Source organism: Suillus subaureus (assembly GCF_016647635.1).
Source record: "Suillus subaureus strain MN1 chromosome Unknown BJ212scaffold_67, whole genome shotgun sequence".
In the NCBI taxonomy this organism is placed as follows: Eukaryota; Fungi; Basidiomycota; class Agaricomycetes; order Boletales; family Suillaceae; genus Suillus; species Suillus subaureus.
Genome location: NW_024538623.1, coordinates 27607 through 45220, shown reverse-complemented (window position 1 = coordinate 45220; position 17614 = coordinate 27607). Strand labels below are relative to the sequence as shown.

At 48.2% G+C, this 17614-nt stretch overlaps 6 protein-coding genes across 6 annotated transcripts; 1 reads left to right on the top strand and 5 right to left on the bottom strand.

The window, feature by feature from the left end:
* Positions 1-126: 126 nt before the first annotated feature.
* On the bottom strand, positions 127-5059 carry BJ212DRAFT_959963 (uncharacterized protein). The gene is made up of 11 exons (XM_041344455.1): positions 4761-5059; positions 4589-4710; positions 4383-4536; positions 4227-4331; positions 3960-4175; positions 3689-3910; positions 3450-3632; positions 2886-3399; positions 2683-2834; positions 2539-2634; positions 127-2486 (listed from the first exon to the last, which is right to left on the bottom strand). The coding sequence occupies exons 1-11, from the start codon at positions 4968-4970 to the stop codon at positions 249-251; spliced, it is 4212 nt and encodes a 1403-aa protein (XP_041186546.1). The 5' UTR covers positions 4971-5059; the 3' UTR covers positions 127-248.
* A 347-nt stretch (positions 5060-5406) lies between these two features.
* On the bottom strand, positions 5407-7364 carry BJ212DRAFT_1487045 (uncharacterized protein; the record flags this gene model as incomplete). Its single annotated transcript, XM_041341215.1, has 12 exons — positions 5407-5652; positions 5706-5797; positions 5848-6121; positions 6174-6230; positions 6281-6394; positions 6446-6478; positions 6521-6598; positions 6651-6749; positions 6802-6920; positions 6971-7116; positions 7164-7290; positions 7340-7364. The coding sequence occupies 12 exons, from the start codon at positions 7362-7364 to the stop codon at positions 5407-5409; spliced, it is 1410 nt and encodes a 469-aa protein (XP_041186545.1).
* Positions 7365-8669: 1305 nt separating this feature from the next.
* On the bottom strand, positions 8670-10982 carry BJ212DRAFT_1396172 (uncharacterized protein). Its single transcript, XM_041337202.1, has 2 exons — positions 10067-10982; positions 8670-10006 (listed from the first exon to the last, which is right to left on the bottom strand). Exons 1-2 carry the CDS (start codon positions 10487-10489, stop codon positions 8957-8959), a joined length of 1473 nt encoding a protein of 490 aa, XP_041186544.1. The 5' UTR covers positions 10490-10982; the 3' UTR covers positions 8670-8956.
* Positions 10983-11802: 820 nt separating this feature from the next.
* Positions 11803-12166, bottom strand: BJ212DRAFT_1285196 (uncharacterized protein; the record flags this gene model as incomplete). The annotated part of the gene is made up of 3 exons (XM_041331874.1): positions 11803-11881; positions 11934-12020; positions 12081-12166. Coding segments are annotated over 3 exons (252 nt in total), but the record flags the coding sequence as incomplete, so codon positions are not given.
* A 534-nt stretch (positions 12167-12700) lies between these two features.
* On the top strand, positions 12701-14836 carry BJ212DRAFT_1396160 (Adenosylhomocysteinase). The gene is made up of 10 exons (XM_041337201.1): positions 12701-12723; positions 12775-12827; positions 12877-12946; positions 12999-13033; positions 13086-13264; positions 13323-13558; positions 13615-13826; positions 13876-14025; positions 14084-14332; positions 14382-14836. The coding sequence occupies exons 1-10, from the start codon at positions 12706-12708 to the stop codon at positions 14386-14388; spliced, it is 1209 nt and encodes a 402-aa protein (XP_041186542.1). The 5' UTR covers positions 12701-12705; the 3' UTR covers positions 14389-14836.
* Positions 14837-15295: 459 nt separating this feature from the next.
* BJ212DRAFT_1449916 (carbonic anhydrase) lies at positions 15296-16092 on the bottom strand (the record flags this gene model as incomplete). Its single annotated transcript, XM_041338774.1, has 4 exons — positions 15296-15639; positions 15705-15778; positions 15836-15930; positions 15979-16092. 4 exons carry the CDS (start codon positions 16090-16092, stop codon positions 15296-15298), a joined length of 627 nt encoding a protein of 208 aa, XP_041186541.1.
* Between the last annotated feature and the right edge of the window lie 1522 nt (positions 16093-17614).

Sequence of the window (17614 nt, the reverse complement as noted above, 5' to 3'; positions counted from 1 at the left end):
CATAGTTGTTGCAAGCGATTGGTGGAGTACCAGGGCATACATACAACAGATCTATTACATTGTATAAATAGAATCATAAATGCCACGGACAGGACAAAACACTACAGATGATATTGACACAAGTACAAGTCACAGGTACAAGTCACAGTGCACAGATGGTGGAATAAATGGAAAGTGAAGCAAACCTTGAGAACAGGCATAAAATAAGATGGAAAAAAGAGAGGAAGAACATGTCAACGAATGGATGATCACAGAAATTCTAGCCCGATGCTACCATGCTGTTCTCGCATGTGTTCGTAGATACCATCTCCCTTGGGGAACGTTGCTAGACATTCCCAGCAGATATGTGTTTGGCATCTAACGCAGGTCATGTGGTTGCAACCTTCGCTGCGCTCTATAGGAGTCTTGCAGCCAGGGCAATTTTTGACATCATGAGTGGCTGCCCATTCATGGTACAGCTTGTCCTCTGCCTGGTCACGCTCTTCGCAGGTGAACCCATCATGAGCCTCCGAATTGCAACCAGAACAGATGCGAACTAAACAAGAGGGGCATTGGAGAATTACGTCGCCAGGAACTGTACGATATACTTGAGCGCAGTCCGGTGTTGGGCAGTGGTGGAACTCGTCCGACCGTGCGTGAACATATGACCAAAATGACGCTTCACACAGGGCAGCGAAATCCTCACCAGATAGGATTTTTTGGGCGAGGACGGCTGAGATGCGTTCGGTGCATGATGCATCATCACCAAGGCAGGTGAGAGGGAACGCCTTGTTCTCGACTGCGGACACGAGGTAACTCTCGAGGCAAGACGTGCACCAACTATGTCCGCAGGTGAGAATGGTTGGGACTGATGCTTCAGTAAAGCAAACAGGACAGACAGATTGGGGGGATTGCGTGAAGCTGTCTGTGTAACGGCTTTGTACCTTCTCTATTGCTTCACAGGCAATGCGGTAAGCCTGCTCGTTGCCTCGCACGACAAGATTGCGCTGATTCGGGAGGTGATGAACGTAGCAATTCTCAGGGCCAAGGGTTTTCTGCAGAGTCAAGAGGTCTGTGCCAACAAATGGACCCACTACCTTGCCTGATAGAGGGATGCGCCACCATTGTCGCGCCTGTAATTCTTGAAACCGCATCATGATATCTCGCCGAGCAAGCTGACGCTGTTTGATTGGGCCCAGAAGCAGGATTTTCCCCATCCGAGTGCGTAGTCCAATTCCAGGATATCGGCTCTCTACCTCACGGAGGAACGACTGGCCGGAGGGATGAGAGAAGAATCTGTCCCATATGGGTTTCTTCTGGAGAGTCACGACTTCACCATGTTGGAGCTGTTCGAATTCTGCTTTTGCAATCCCAAGATTGTTCGCTTTTGAGGCCGAAATCTTGATGTGGACAGGTCCATCAGGCTGCACGAGGCGGTCAACAAGAGTCACGTCATGGTTGAACCTTGTTCGCCACGACCACCGAAGGCTAGTAATTTCTCCTTCCAGTATCTTGAACTTGCTCAACGGCAACGAGAAGTTGAGAGACTGCACATGACGAGCAGAGAGGTAAATTCTTCCTCCCATCGCACGAGGATTTTGTCCGTCCAGATGATCCCTGGCATTACTGGCGTCCGCATGGGTTTCAAAGGTTGCCCAGGCGAGTACGGTGCCGTTCCAGATAGGAAGAATTATATCGAAATTGGTGAGATTACCGCAATTGCGTAGCATTCGATGTACTGCATGGCGAGCACTTTCAAGTGGCTGATAATTGGGGCGTTCGAACACGATGGACTCTGCCTTGCCAAACTGCTCCAAATCCTTTCTCTCTGCATCAGGAGGAAGGTGAGAAAACATGACGCTGTAAACGCCAACTGCGGGTAATCCTTCGTACAAGACGGCTGTGAGAATGTTGTCCTTCATCACCAATCCAGCGGCGGCTGCAATCGCAGCCCTGGCCTCATCAAGGGTTGCGTACCCTGCGTACCCAACGCGCTGGGGCGCATTCCAGGTAATACGGACGGCAGTGTCCTTAAGCACTGTGGTACCACGTACTGTGGTGTTCAAAGACAACTTCGCAGTGAGTTTCCTGCCCTGGAATTGCCGTCCATGAAGAGCTATCGAAGCCTCCATGGCTTGTGCTGCGGTGGCAAACTGCACTTTGACGGTCAACCGTTTGGCACCCTTTCCGTCCGGAATACATAATTCATCGACTTGGTATGCCTCCAAAAGGGTGCGGAGTTGGGATTCCTTAACGTCCGGTGACACGTCTCCAAGGTGTACCCACCGAGTTTCGAATCCAGTGGTCACGTCCTGTATATCGAAACCGCTACGTAATTTCAGTGTGATATGATCCGCAATTGTCACGGGTATGACAAGATCCTCGTTTCGACGTGTGGTAGGCGGCAGACTGGACGGTGGGGGTCGTGATAGGGAGTTACCAGACACTGGTACGTCATCGACACGAGTATTCCGAACGGGTGACGGAGCATTCGTTTGGGATATGTTCTGATACCATATGTTAGGGAGTGATGTGTATTACGAAACATAAAGAACCCACATCATTGGGATGTTCGTGCGGATAACGACAGGCGGGACGCCGGCACCGACCGTGCAACCAATCAAGACAAACTTGCTTCGGTTGGCAACCATCGGCCTTCGCGGGATGAGCGCCAGAAATGAGACAGGAGAAGAATGCACATACGTTGCTGGATGTCTTATGCCCAGTGTATTCTTGTGTGGTATTAGTCGAAGCCGCCTGAGACTGTTGTTCCGACCCACGGGATTTTGTTTGAGAGGGTATAACTTGTGTCATAACGGAGCCGGATGTGCCAGAAGATGGAGAGTGAGTTGAGTCTGCGGGTACCGAAATGAGTTTGTTACATTCGACTAGCTAAGCTAAAATACCTTGATGTGTGCCTCGAGCAACGCCGTTTCGAACAAGTGCTTGATTCTTAACAGAACCTTCGGACGCTTGGACGCCCTCTCGAGTTTTGCTATTTCGATTGAGTGGTTGATCATTCATGGGATGATCGGGAACTTGGGCACGAGTGTTGTCGTTTCGAACAAGCAGTCGATGTTTAACGGGATCGGCAGGAACTTGCACGCCATCTCGTGCATTCCCGGTTCGAAGAAGTACTTTATCTTTAAGGGGGCGGTCATGACTTTGTATGCCGTCTCGAGTGTTGCAAGTTCGAACAGGTGGTTGATCAATAGCGGGACCTTGCATGCTGTCTTGAGTGTTGACATTGGGAACAGGATGTTGATCTTTTGGGAGACAGTCGGAACCTTGCATGCCGTCAAGAGTATTACAAGTTCGAACAGGTGGTTGACCCCTTATGGGACCATCAGGAACTTGCACGACGTCTCGAATATCACCGTTTCGAACAGGTAGTTGATGACTGACGGGACCGTCGGAACTCTGAGTAGTAGGTCATCCTTACGCTCAAATTATGACAATGTTGAACTTGCCTGATGCTCATGGGCAAAAGGACACGACCGCCGAGAGCACTCCCCGTTTAGCCAACGCTTGCAGGTGAGATTGGTCGGTATTATTCTATGAGCATAGGGGCACCACCTGCCGCGGTCACAGATACGAATGAACCATTTCCTGCACATTTCATCCTTCCTCGAAGTTGACGAACTTCTCGTATCCTGCTGGCCGAGAAAATCAATACAGCCATCAGTACTAGAGAGAAACCAACGCCCACCGTAGCAGAACTCAATGGCATTGGCGCACTCGATTCTTCAAGGGACGGAGACGGACTCGACGGTCGTAATCCCCCACAGACAGATGGCAGCTTGACGCTACTCAAAGCAATTGGTGATATCGGAGGTTGGGGGGTTTGTGGTTTAATTGTGATGGGTTCAAGATCTGCGACTGAAGTCTCAAGTCTGGATGCTTCACGAGCGTCTTCTTTACGAGTCCTTTCCTGCAATATCGATGACTAAATCAACTCTCGGAAGCCCGAAGTGACTTACATTCGCCTTGGAAGGTGGAGGAAGGCTGACGTGAATTGACGCTACAGGTAATGCAACACCTCGGCCAACAGGCGACTGCAAACCTGGGGGTCGCTTGGGTGATTCAGATGGTGTACTCAGTGTTTGCATATGGTCGCCTGACGTGACTCCAAGCGGTCGGAGGGTGTCGTGACGAGACATAGGTGCTGCCGCAGTTGGTAGTGTTTGTAACATATGCTTAATAAGTACTAATGAGTTTTTTCGTACAATGGAATAATTGAATCGTACTTGATCAATGTGAGGATGAGGTTCAGTAGGAGGTTGCGGGTGTGAGGTATTCGGTTGGCCTATGTGAATGCCCTGGGCGGACAGCGCAGCCTTTATATCTAAAATCTAGCGCCTATGAAAAACTGTGGCTCTTAGGCACGTGTAATGTGGACTCACAAGTCCAGGCGAATGTGGATTCTGGTGAGTCAACGATGGCGAGTCAACAATGAAAGGATCCGTGTGAGGTATTCCTCCACAAGGAGAAGTCACAGGATTACACAGCTGTTTGGGGAAGGTTGAATGGTCAAGGCTTGGATTTGGCTTACCCATCCTATGCCACACAAATGAAGGCACTTTCGAAGAGGGGTAACAGCATGACTCACGATGCTGCAGGCTGCATCCGAAATCGAGGCGGAATCACGCCATGGTGTGATTTAGCACTTTGGGAATGGGCCATAGCTGCACGATAACTAGACGGGTGGACCCGAGGTTGTCCACAAGAGTCCTGAGTCTATTTAGTGGAGTATAATGCAGTGAATATGCCAGTAGACGTACCTCGCCACCTTTTGGCGCTACATATAATTGTAATCCTCTTTTATGATCAGAGACTGTGACGGGTGCAATTGAGGGCTGTTCTTGTCCGCAAGACTGTAGATGCTTGGATACATAGGTGTCCATTATCTTGTTACGTGAGCCGATATGGCGAGCATTGCACCTGGGTGGTGGAAGGATTTTGGACTCCCTGTGGACATCGTGTGCAAGCATGACAGCTCACAACATACGACAAAGAACGGAAACTTAGTAGGTAGACGCCAGACGCCGAAGCAGACTGGGATTAGCGGACTCGGTTAACATCAATGACAAATATTGACGTAGAGGGGCACAGTAAATAATTTTATTTATTTATTTCCATACGCTTATCAAAGCCAGCTTCAGCTTCGTCAGTCGAGTGTAGTCTTGGGCTTCACACGACCAATATGACTCGTTGGGACTACTGCCAAATAAAATAAAACTAGCTTAACAGAACAGGCATGAAAATAATTGGGCGACCCATTAACTAGCATCTACAAAAATTCACACCCCCGAGGGAGGTTTCCCGTAAATTCTTAGCCTTAGGGATGCATGGAAACCATTGCATTTTCCGAATTAACGCAGAGAGTACACAAAAACAGAAAGGGTCAAGGGAGAATTGCAACGATGTTCAACAAGGGGTGGCTCGACGACAGATCCTATCGGGTATGCGAGATACGCGAGGTCCAGTAAGTCGCCGGATGATCCGCGGGTCCAAATAGTCATTCCGTTGCAGATGCCTGACATTCGATACAGGTGACACATTCTCCTCCAGGTGAGAGTCGAGACGCCATGAACTTTCTTGCGGTTGTACCTGTTTTGAACCTCGAAACTTGGGTAACAGTTGACTTCTGATGCTAGAAACTGCGACGCTAGTCTGCGACAGTCGCATCAGAAAAATAAAAATAACAGATTCAAGCCTTGAGTTACCATGAGAAGTGATAGTACCACTTCCAGAAGACGCCAGAGGAATACCAAGAGACTGGTCGCGGCTTGAAAAGTCTTAAAGCCGAGCAATGAAGCTAACATTGGGATGTCAGAAAAAAAGAGCGCAGTTAATACCAACACAAACTGGGTTCGACAAAACGTAAAAGCCACTGCAGGTGAATTAGCCAAGCTTCGTGTTTTGACTTGCGCTGAAAGGTATCAATGAGGGCAAGGGCCGTCTGATTGATTGTTTCAAGTTCACGGTGGGTCACTTCTGTGAGCTGGGAAATCCTGTTGTCAAGAAGCGAAACAGACTCTGCCACCTCTCGCTGGATCTCTTGCACATGCACAACTTGGGAAAGAGAGGTGTCCAAAGAGAATGTAAGCCTTGTGATCACGCCCTGCAGGTCGTGGAAGGACTAAATTGCAAATGTTGTCAACTTGCGACCAAAATAGAAGAAACCCGATCACATTTTGCATAGCAATGAAAGTCGCGTCAAGCGCGGACCATTTTTGCTGAACTTGATCCTGGGAGCTTGATTAGAAGAATGTTAGGGAGAGTATTCAGACGACCGCACCGCGACTACCCGAGATTGAAGGCTCTGCTCTAACATCAATGATGCAATTGCTTCAATTTCAGTGGTTAAACGCGATTCGACGAGTGATAGTAGCGATGACATGGATTTTGAATGCTGTGTATTCCTTCAGGAACGCTTTGAAAGCCCAGAGAACGAGAATAATACGCTTAATGTCAGGTCATCAATCCTCCGATCAACCTAGGAATGTTAGCTTTCATTGATAAGCTGTAGATATGTTACCTTGTCCAATGAACGAATATGATCGTCGAAGCTGCGCTGGTTGATGACTGACAAAGTGGCTTCCATCTTTGTAAACAGCTGCAAGTGCCCCATGAATAAAACGTGCCAAAGAGATCAGAAGACCACCTACTGATTGTGTATTTTGAACGATGGAAGTGGATGTCACATCTGCAATGTCGCGTATATTACCGCTAGTCGACTTCAACACACTGACGAGATCGCGTAAGTCCTGTGAGACGTAATCAACTGCGCAGCTATGCTTATTAGAGGACTCCGCTGACTGTAGATGATCGCTCCCAGTTCTGATGTGCAGCTGTGAATCCATTCTGCTGTTCACGGAAAAACCGAATCAGAGCAAGTTTCTCCAACGTTATGTTTCTATAGATATCCTTTGCGGTGTCTGAGGAGTGAAACGTGAGAGTCACAGCTGCCATCTCCGCTAGAACGCACCAATTTCCATCCAATCGACGGAACGCAAAGCAGAGCTGGGCTGATCGCAACTATTAACAGAACAGCCAAGAAGTGACCCAGCCTCACGGATTTCTCGCAGGTACCCAGAGTAGCTAGACCAAAATTGAGCGCTCCGAGAGAGTGCGCTAGGTATCAATGAGCATTCGCCTATACCTTGTCGACAGTGACGCACTCGACACAATCACCTGCTGCATGATGTGGAATGTGTGGTTCGACATTGTTAATAAATGGAGAACACTCGAGAGGTGATGTATGGTGGCGGGCGGTAGCAAGTTCACAGAGGGTGAGCCTGATAGCAACTAGAAATATAAGGAAGGTCTCAAATTGTGCACATCAGACCGAGAAAACCTTGTATGCGTTCGTCCTCGCTCATATGAGATACCTCGCAACGACTTTGAGCGTGCCTTGCGGCCTCTTGAAAGCAGTCATTTTTACGCATATATCCATCGAATGCACCTGAAAATTATGAGATTCCTGTCCTTCATGGAATGCCAAAGATCTTGATTACCAGAGTGTTTGGAAATCAGGTCGATCTCTTCGTGGGATAGCTCAGCTGGGGAAGAGAGCGTTATACATACGATAATACAAGGGCCACAAAAACTACCGTGCATCTGAGATGAAAAGGCTTGAGTATCATGCTTGACAGATTGAATGATGCGTAGTTGATCCGGAGATTGACGCGACCATGACCAGGCGATGCAGCACCTGACGAGGAATGTGAATGTCATGAGCCTGGAAGCCTTTGCCATCGGTATGCTGGTATATAATTTTACGCGAGCAGCAAAAACGTTGGCCTAGCTTGAGGGATCCCGAGGAAGTAGAGGCAAGACTCTAGAGATAAGCTGGTAAAGTAACCTTCACTAAGTAAATATTGAAGGCGTCCGGTTCAGAGGCCCGGGCTTAGTCAGCGCTTCGCCCAAGGGAGAGCATGCAAATACTGGACCAACTGTCATAGACACATCATGATCTGCCACATCCAATCCTGGAGTCGCTTGAGCGTCCTGCTTGATGTCCTTGACAAAAGAGAGCACAGGGGCTCTGCCAGTGCCACTGATGATGATCTAGTGATGATGAATTAAGTACATGAAATATAAATATATAAATAATTTACATGCTTGTTTATGCCTCACGTTGTCCATTGAAGTTTAAAAGTTGAAACAAAGCCGGTGCTGCCCTCATGGTGCAGGCTGAGGTGCGCACAAGGCAAGATATAGTGCGTGCAGTGCATGAACGCATGATCTGCACTGGAAAACTACTAAATGGGTGGCTGTGGGCTCGCGCGCTGATCATCATCGGCGAGACTCGAATTAGTAGGCTGTACAGTTGGAGATTTGAAACCATATCCGTAATGCTGAATATTGCTGATCTGATCTAAGTCCAAAAAGAAGCAACTCGAGCGCAGAAACATAACTTGGCTGTGGTCATGAACATGCCATGTAAGCAATCATGATAGACAGTCTAAGTAGTAGCAGCATTTTGAATCGAGCACATGACTCGATCATTTGCAGCATTGTGCAATGCACAATGCGGCACAGTCATCGTTAATTCATTCGAATTTTTTTTGCAGACTACTCTGTGGTGATTCACGATGATCTTACTGCTCTCGATTCACTCTTTGTTCCGACTGTCCTTCTGCTACTCTTGTGTAACTAGGGGAAGACCAACTCCAATATTAATCGTCAAGCAGTACGTACGGTTCAATTGATGAATCATCTGTCAATTCTAATACAGTCTCGAGTCGATGTAATCTACATAATTATAAGTTGTCTACGGGTATAACGTTCGAGATATAAGACCATAATTAAGTGTATGAGCGTCAATGAATGAGCATGCCAAATCGGCAATTGTAGACAAGACTAAAAGCGAGACCCAAGAATATGGATACAGTATGCAATCTGAAAGAAAAGTGGTCACACAGTAATGCGGGAAGATGTAGATAACATAAATATTTACAATAACCAAGACTTACCGACGATCGTCGCCTCTTTTCTTAGAGTTTGAAGCACCTGAGAGCAGTTTCTGCTCCCACGAGGTGCTTCCCTCCCCCTCTTTCCAATCCCCCGTAGTCGGATCTCTTTCGAAGTCACCATCCCTGTATCCATATCGCTCCTGCAGTACTTTGAGAAGAGGGTTACGAAGGGCAGGGTCCATACGGACGGCCTCTCCAGGATGGTAGCTGCCAACACCATGACGAGACAAACTTTCTTCAAAAAGCGCCTCTTCATGTGTGCAACCACAGTTTAAATAGCCAGTAGGAGCCATACGGGGTGGGTATATTCGACGCTCCCGACGCGAATCGTGCCAGGAGCATAACGCGTTTCCAGCGCGATTCAACGAACAGAAAAGCCGTATGCGAGCGTCTGTCCGAGCTTTCCAGGATGCCTGCATGGCTAGAGGGGCGGGCATTGTACTAGACCCTGCAGTGGTAGCTGTACTCATGGACGGCCCTGGGTGTCTGGTTGAAGGGTCAGAAATGCTCCGACCAGCTAATTCTGCTTCAAGCTCCCTGATACGCTGACGGCCTTTCTCATTGGCTAGCTCAAGGTCTTTCACCTTCTTTCGAAGGTATTTATTTTCTTCTTCCGTGGCATCCTGCGAAGGGCGGCGAGCCTGATCAAATGACATCCGAGATCCTGGGCGGCCCAGCATAACGGCAGGAGAGTTTTGAGGAGAACGGTCTTGTTGGAATGTCATTTGACTTGGGTAGGTGTGCGCAAATGGCGGGGACCTTGGTGTGGCTGATGGATGGTTAGGGTGTGATGCAGTATTAAGATCCGTGGTAGGTGTGGTATTGTAAGGGACGGTAGAATGAGTATGGGATTGCATGTTTGGCGGAATATTGGACATATTGTGAGCACCGGGCACCCAAGATGTAGGAGCATTTGAGTAAGGTCTGGTTGTAGTATTCCATAAGTGCGGGGGAATATTCATATCCCCGACGGCACCAGACAGGCTTGACGTCGGAGCCAAGCTGGAACCAGACGCTTGTGGGCCTATATCCATGCTTCCATGAGACTGCGAGAGCGAGAAGTACGTTCTGTGAACATGGCAGTGAGACTGGAGAGAGGGACTCACTTGGACAAAAGCGCTTGGCAGTGTGTAAGGCGGTGACTGCATGACGCGTTGCCCATTGTCCGCGGACCTCCGCCCAGGGGAATCCGATTGAGAGTAAAGCATCCGACTAGGCGTTCCCCTCGAAGAAAAAGGATGGGACATGGTCACACTGCGATCAGATACTTTACGAGAATCCCTTTTTGAGTGAGCCTGTCGAAGACTTGAGGATTGAAAGTGCGTTCGTCTCGAGGGAGCACCAGGAGAGGAATAACGCCGGAGGGCAACAGGCGAGGATGAAACAGTGCAATGTTGAGTATTTGAGAAGGTGCAGGTAGAATTTGAAGGGAGACGCCGGTTCAATGGCGTGTCTTCTATAGCCTCGCACTTGATATCCACGGGATGACCACCCTGGACGCCTTCGAACCGATTTAATGTGTGGAACATATCTACAAGGGCCAGGCAGTGTTGATCACGCGACCTTTGGCTGGCAAGGCAAAGATTGGAGGAGAAGTTAGAGCCTCAGTAAGTCAAGCAACGGACAGAGCCCCCAGTACAAGGGAATGGGCTAAAGACCTTAGGATGAGTATCGCGATGGAACTGTTAGTAGTTGCGAAGCAATGTGTGATACGACCGACCATGAACTCACAGCATGACATGTCTTGACGACTTCAAGCACAACACCTGCGACGGGCTGTACGGGAGCATTGATAACACCTTTGAAGACTACCATTGCTAGGCTAAGCGCTTTGTCAAACATTTTTTGATGGCCAGTTATAAACGCCGGACTGGAAGTCACGGCATGCGATCATCGACAAATGAATTGCAGTGACACAGTGCACTGCCGCGGCGCCATAGATCGGGAGTTCTGCATAGCAGATGATAGCAAAATTTGAGGCAGAGCTTATTTATAAATTATGTGCGTGGAAGTAGTCAACTAGTCGACGGTGGCAATGGTAATTGCTAACTGCTACAAAACTGTCCTGATTGGCAAGTCCAATCAACACAACCAACGCTATGTGATCTTGGATTTATGTACTTACCATCAGACGGTGCGGACAATCAGGATCAAGCTCTCTTGGACGACTGGAACGATACGACCATGAGATTCAGCTGTGCCGTGTAGATCATGTCATGGACGGCATTAGACTGGCAATCCCGAGTCGACGCCGATCTTCGTACAAAGTTTGTATAGCATTTAGCACAATTGAATAGTACACGCTTGTCGTCCAACTGCAGTTTACACAATAACTAAAGGACATTGACTTGATCAACTGGTTGGAACTTGGGAAGGGAGGAAATTCTGAGGTATTATTACTACCAACAATGCCATGAAACGCTCCACAGGCAGTGTCAATGTCGCATGTAGAAATTGTGACCTATGCATTTAGATGTTGTAACGTATTATCAACCATCATAGCCGGTTAGTCGGAGTGTGACCAAGAACAAACAGAAACGATGATGGACAATAATACACACCAGAAGCTGAAACATGGGAAACATTGATGACCTGAAGTATCCATAGAAGCAAAAATGAGGCTTCTGACAGTCAATCAATTATAGCCATAGCTGGAATTCATACGATACTGAACGCAAAAAGTCAACCCATTCGGAGAACTGAAGTCCCGAAGGACAAAGCACTCAACAACATATGCCAGAAATGAATCGCAAGGTCTTGAGCCTTGGGGGTGGAGCTTCCGTGGGGGATCGTATGAAACCCGTGGATTAGGTCTTGCGTGGTCTTGAAGGCTTGAAATCGATCAATCACTCGATCCAGCTTTGGCTTCAGGGTTGTATCGACGTATGTCTCGCCAGTGCTTGCCCTTTGGAAGAAGGGAACTGTATTGGATAGACTGAATAGATGGTCACGATACATCATCCGATAACAAACCTAGACTCGTCTGGCATTTCAATCTCTCCTGTCTTGAGGTCGATCTTGATAAGTTTCGTGATTTCCACGGCCGGACGGTCAGGGCATCTGAGAATATAGCCACGTCAACATCATGTTAATTTCTTGAGGCGCAGTGTTCACACGAACATTCTAAAGATGCGAGGGATAGGAAAGCATCGAGGGCGAACTTCTCCACTAGGAAGCTCTTCTGGTTCACATGTATATTGCACTTGAAGATACACGTCGCTAGTTATTCAAGAACGATGACTCTGTGGGGCATTTATCATACCTATTTCCAATAGTCGACATTTCTTTCTCTGAGTCTCCGTCACCTTATCAGGTTTTTCATGGAAGGCCATGTGCATGAACTCTAGAAACTGTGAGAGAAGATTTGAGGGACGTCGGATAGAGTGGGACTATGTCAAGACTGTAACGATGAACTCCCACGCACCTTGTATGGAAATTCCTTGATTAGCGCACGTGCACGGTTTTCGAGATAAAAAGTCGGATTCCCATCTTGTTTCACTCATTTTCTTTCTCCCATCATCGATCATATCATCTCTCAGAAATACTTTAAGATGGTCTTCAAAGTAGCAGGTATGATTATCATTTTGGCTCACCTTGATCGATCCGAACGAGTATTCCTGTAGATGTCTCTCTCGCAGCATTCGGTCGCAAGGAGATCGAGATCGCTGAGGTATAAGTTTTGCCTTGCTTTTCGCGATCGTCTGTCAACCGATTTCGCGTCTTTTAGCATGAAATGCCAGGATTGATGTTCATGAGATCAAAGGTACTTTGTTCGAGATCGTTAATGGATTCCTTTTTGACCCTCTTCCTTTAGTACGGACCTTCTAAGCCTCTTTCTGGCGCTCGTATTGCTGGATGCTTGCATATGTGAGTTCGAACGACGATTAATTGTTGGGGAAGTCCTTATACTCTACAGGACCATTCAAACCGCCGTCTTAATTGAGACATTGACTGCTCTCGGTGCTGAAGTCACCTGGTCGTCTTGTGTAGGTGTCCATAGTTACGTGATCATCGCAAGGCGCTCACTTCCACTGGTAGAATATCTTCTCGACCCAGGACCATGCCGCCGCTGCGTGAGCGCATATCTCACCTTATGATATCAATATCTTAACCATGACTTTATAGTATCGCTGCAACTGGAGTCCCTGTTTTCGCTTGGAAGGGCGAGACTGAAGAGGAGTACCAGTGGTGTATTGAACAGAGTCTTGCTGCCTTCCCTGGTGGCAAGCCCTTGAACATGATTCTTGACGATGGTGGTGATCTCACCACCCTTGTCCACGAAAAATACCCTCAATACTTGAAGAGTAAGGATTTGTATGTCGATTTATGTGACAACATATCTCTGACTTTGCCGGAATAAAGACATCAAGGGTCTCTCTGAGGAGACTACTACAGGTGTCCACCACCTGTACAAGGCTTTCCGTGAAGGCCGACTGAAGGTCCCAGCCATCAACGTCAACGACTCCGTCACGAAATCCAAGTTCGATAACTACTATGGATGTCGGGAATCCCTTGTCGATGGTATCAAGCGTGCCACTGATGTCATGCTTGCCGGCAAGGTCGCTGTCGTCGCCGGTTACGGTGATGTCGGCAAGGGAGTGAGTAATATTTTCTTCGTTTTCGCCCAGCTGTCATTGATGGTTGATCGTTTTAGTGTGCCGAATCTCTGCGTACATACGGCGCGCGCGTTCTCGTCACGGAAATTGACCCCATCAACGCGCTGCAAGCTGCGATGGCTGGTTATGAGGTGACGACCATGGAGGATGCCGCTCCGCGTTCAAACGTCTTCGTCACTACCACTGGTAACCGTGATATCATCACTGCCAAGCACTTCTTGGTCATGCCCGAGGATGCTATCGTTTGCAAGTGCGTACAACATCCATTACATTGGTGATGAGAACTCACTTTTTGATAGCATTGGTCACTTCGATGTCGAGATTGATGTCGCATGGTTGAAGGCCAATGCCAAGCAGGCTGTCAATGTAAAGCCTCAAGTTGACCGCTTCACAATGCCTTCTGGCCGTCACGTCATCCTCCTCGCTGAGGGTCGTCTCGTAAACTTGGGGTTGGTTGATTCCATATTCAATCTTCTAGTTTGTAATTGACCTATGGTGAATTACCAGTTGTGCCACCGGCCACCCGTCCTTCGTCATGTCCTGCTCCTTCGCGAACCAGGTGTTGGCTCAGATTGCTCTTTGGACCACCCCAGAGAAATTCCCCCTTGGCGTTCACATGCTACCCAAGGAGCTGGATGAGGAAGTCGCTCGTGCTCACCTGGCTCAGCTCAACGTCAAGTTGACTGAGCTTAGTTCTGAGCAATCTAAGTACCTCGACATCCCCGTCCAAGGCCCATACAAAGCTTCGCACTACAGGTTAGACAAATGCACTTTGTCGTCGTACATTGACCAACCCCTTCTATAGGTACTAAACGTATCGATTGCTGCATGACGGCCTCAACGTGCCCTCGCTAGTTAAGAGGAGACGGGACCTTCAGCGTCCTTGTGGGTTGGATGTTAATTATGGAAGAGTCTCAACGCTCTTTGTCGAGGTTGACAAAAAGGCTGGCTCCTTGCGGGGTCATTGCTGGAGATTGCCTATACTTAAAGACTTGGCTTCTTGTGATGCACTGTGGAGTTGGGACAGGGCAAGCCATGCGGGCCTCAACGTGCCCTGCCTTACATAGTGTAGCGTATCTATGCAATTGAGATGAGATGAGGATGTTGATTTGCGCAGATATCAGCTAAGCGATCATCACATCATTGGTGTTGCTGTTAAATCGAGGACATTGTGCCATCGGCGCTATGACTGGACTAGTCGGCCCATCAGCTGTATCTGCGCAGCAATTTCGAGCGTACCGGACTACGTAAGTTCTAAACACAGTTGGACAAGATCCGAATTGCCTGCCTTCGCAGTTAGACTTTCGGATATCGCCTCGGTGCCGATCTAGCAATAAAGTTCCAATGCAATGCCCAATTTGAGCGCGGGACCCATCACTACCTCAGAGTCTACATCAAATCAATCGCTCGCGGGAATGATACTCTAAGCATCCCCGAGTTTCGGCCATCGCAGCAATCTTAATTGGGTCACAATATTCAGCAATAGCATTGCAATCATTGGATGCTGAGCTCCGGGAGCGCGATTCAGAAATCAAAATGGTTTTAAATATTACTTGCCTGCAATGTCGGAAGAGATATGCATAATTCCAGAAACACCTTCGACATGTAGAGCCATTTTTCAGAAAACCTAGCAAAGAATGCATCGAAGACCATGAATCTGGCGCATAGCCTCGGGGATTGTACTGGTATCAAAGATGAACAATGTATAATCTATTCTCGTCACGCTTGAGCGTCCCGGACGACGAGCTTTGTGATGCGTCCCACAGCAAGGTCGTACATCCATCCGTGTACAGTGACTTTCTTCGCATCCGGGTCTGCCCACGCAGTGATAATAGGCTCCGACTTGCAGATATTGTCGACTTGCTTGATGATATTGGCTTCAACAACCTTGTTCAGCGCCTCGCTCGCAGAGCACGCAGAAAGGTCGAGGGATTGAACGAGTGCGGTGAGGGGGCTCAGCCAGCGCGTAAGTGGGGTGGACAAGCCAGGGTTAGCGGCTCTGTCTTTGGCTGCTTCTATGCAAGCCATAGCACCTCCACAGTTGGTGTGACCGACGAGAACGACTGTTGAAGGCGTGTACACGTTAGAGGGAGGATCGACCTCATCATGAGAGCAGTAAGAAACTCGCCGTGTTCGACGCCAATTTCTTTGATAGCAAATGTGAGGACTGAGAGCGCGCTGTCATCATGGAGGTGGAATTGGCTGCAGTTACATGTTATGATTATAACACGTATTTTGATTATTTTTGTTCATACGTACTTGGCAACGTTTCTGTGCACGAAGATATCGCCAGGTTTAGATGCTGTGATGACTGACTCCGGTACTCGCGAGTCAGAGCAGCCAATCCAAAGGATCTAAAATGAACTTTGAAAACGTGGCTAAAAACAGTGCGATGGGCATACCTTGGGCTTCTGGCCGGTGGCTGACCGAGCAAAAAAATCAGGCGTATCCTTTATTACGCTCTGTGCCCACTCCTCGTTGGCGTTGAGCAAGGTTCGAATGGGCTTGTGGGACATATCGCGGAGGGGTGGGAGGCGCACTGAATGTAAGACGGAGAGGTTTCGGAGGATGGTTGGGCCACGAGTGTATGTGGCCCTAAGCATTTATTTTGCAGTACGGTGACTGACACTGAGTACAAATCAGCTCAAGTACGAATGGTAGGAGGCAAGTGAAATTTGAAGCGCATGGATGATGGGATGTGACACCAGTCTCGCGCAAGCAAGCTCAAATGCGAGTGAGTGTCATTAGTTCCAATCGCCTAGCTATTAAGACATAATGCATATCCATTTTAGTCACCCCCAGACCTTTAAGCAGAAGGACCTCGCTGCTAGCAGTGGTCTCTCATGCGCAACACATTTTCAAGCACATCGTTCTCGATTTATATGACTGCTGTGACTACAACAAGTCGGACCGTCCTGCCTTTTATCAAAAGAAGGACCAAGGTCACCGCCTGTCTAGGGGAAACACTAGCCCCCTTATTAGAGTATCGATGACAGCAAGCCTCGATAATGATGCATCCATTCATCCACGGCCTTTAACCCTTCTACTTCACAAGTAAGTTGTCAAGATATGTAACACCATTCCATGCATGGGGAATATATGATTTGAAACTCCCGACCGAACGCTCAACTCTCATACCAAGAAATCGGTACAGGCTTGCAATGTCTCGTGCCTCGCAACGAGTGCGCACGCTGGTTATCGGACACGAAGGGACACGGCCCCTCAAACGCCTTGTGCTCCTCCCAGAGTTTCTGGATCACGCGCCCAAACACCACAGCTTGACTAATTGCAATTACAATATGTGGACTAATTACGTCGACTCCTGACGTACACATTCGCACCTATGGTGTGTGAGCCGCTAACACGCCTAGTCATCGTTACGCCTAGGAAACACCTCTGATTAACGGCGATTCTGTGGAAGGTTTGTACCGGAAATCAGTTGTCCTTGGGTCTGTACTTTGATCACATCTTTTGTCAATTGTTCCTTGTTGCTCGTGTCACAGCGATATAGATGGCACATGCAACCTAGAGCTATCAGCAAAGGCTATTCGTTGATTTGGGGCAGGACCAAACTTTGTTTTGCATGCTGCTGAGCCTCATTCTACACGAATTCATTGTTAACATCGACACTCTGCTGGATTTTTCCGCTGCCATTGGTGTGATTCACTTTTACTTATCATGTTTCTCATTGACTTGATATTTTCTTATGTCCCTTGCCAATCCATGCTCAAATAGGTAACCTCCTCAGACTATCCACAGCATCTCGTACTTCAATAGTCGTACGATCCCCCTCAGGCACCGGAATGTCCTGTCTTCCAAATGGCCCCTTTCGCCGGACATAGCAAATTACCTGAAAGACACAGGTAATAGCCGGGTATCTAATATGTCAAGCGAGATCAATTCCTGCCGCTATCCAACCTCTATCACTAAGACACGCTTGATGGCGTGGGGCTGTCGGACTCCTCCGCAAGCTATTGTTTGTCGCAGATGTAGCTTAGAACGGCAACCCTAAGGCAAGTAGTCATTGTGTGCACTGCG

Excerpts from the sequence above, each read along its gene's own strand:
- BJ212DRAFT_1396172 (XM_041337202.1), bottom strand. The coding sequence starts at position 10,489 with ATGTTCCACACATTAAATCGGTTCGAAGGCGTCCAGGGTGGTCATCCC. Across the intron at positions 10,007-10,066 it reads TGCCAAGCGCTTTTGTCCAA|TCTCATGGAAGCATGGATAT; the intron begins GTGAGTCCCTCT and ends TCGCTCTCGCAG.
- BJ212DRAFT_959963 (XM_041344455.1), bottom strand. The coding sequence starts at position 4,970 with ATGCTTGCACACGATGTCCACAGGGAGTCCAAAATCCTTCCACCACCC. Across the intron at positions 4,537-4,588 it reads CGGATGCAGCCTGCAGCATC|GATGGGTAAGCCAAATCCAA; the intron begins GTGAGTCATGCT and ends TGTGTGGCATAG. Across the intron at positions 3,633-3,688 it reads TGCCATTGAGTTCTGCTACG|GATACGAGAAGTTCGTCAAC; the intron begins GTGGGCGTTGGT and ends CTCGGCCAGCAG.
- BJ212DRAFT_1396160 (XM_041337201.1), top strand. Across the intron at positions 13,559-13,614 it reads ACGGTGATGTCGGCAAGGGA|TGTGCCGAATCTCTGCGTAC; the intron begins GTGAGTAATATT and ends TGATCGTTTTAG. Across the intron at positions 13,827-13,875 it reads GAGGATGCTATCGTTTGCAA|CATTGGTCACTTCGATGTCG; the intron begins GTGCGTACAACA and ends ACTTTTTGATAG.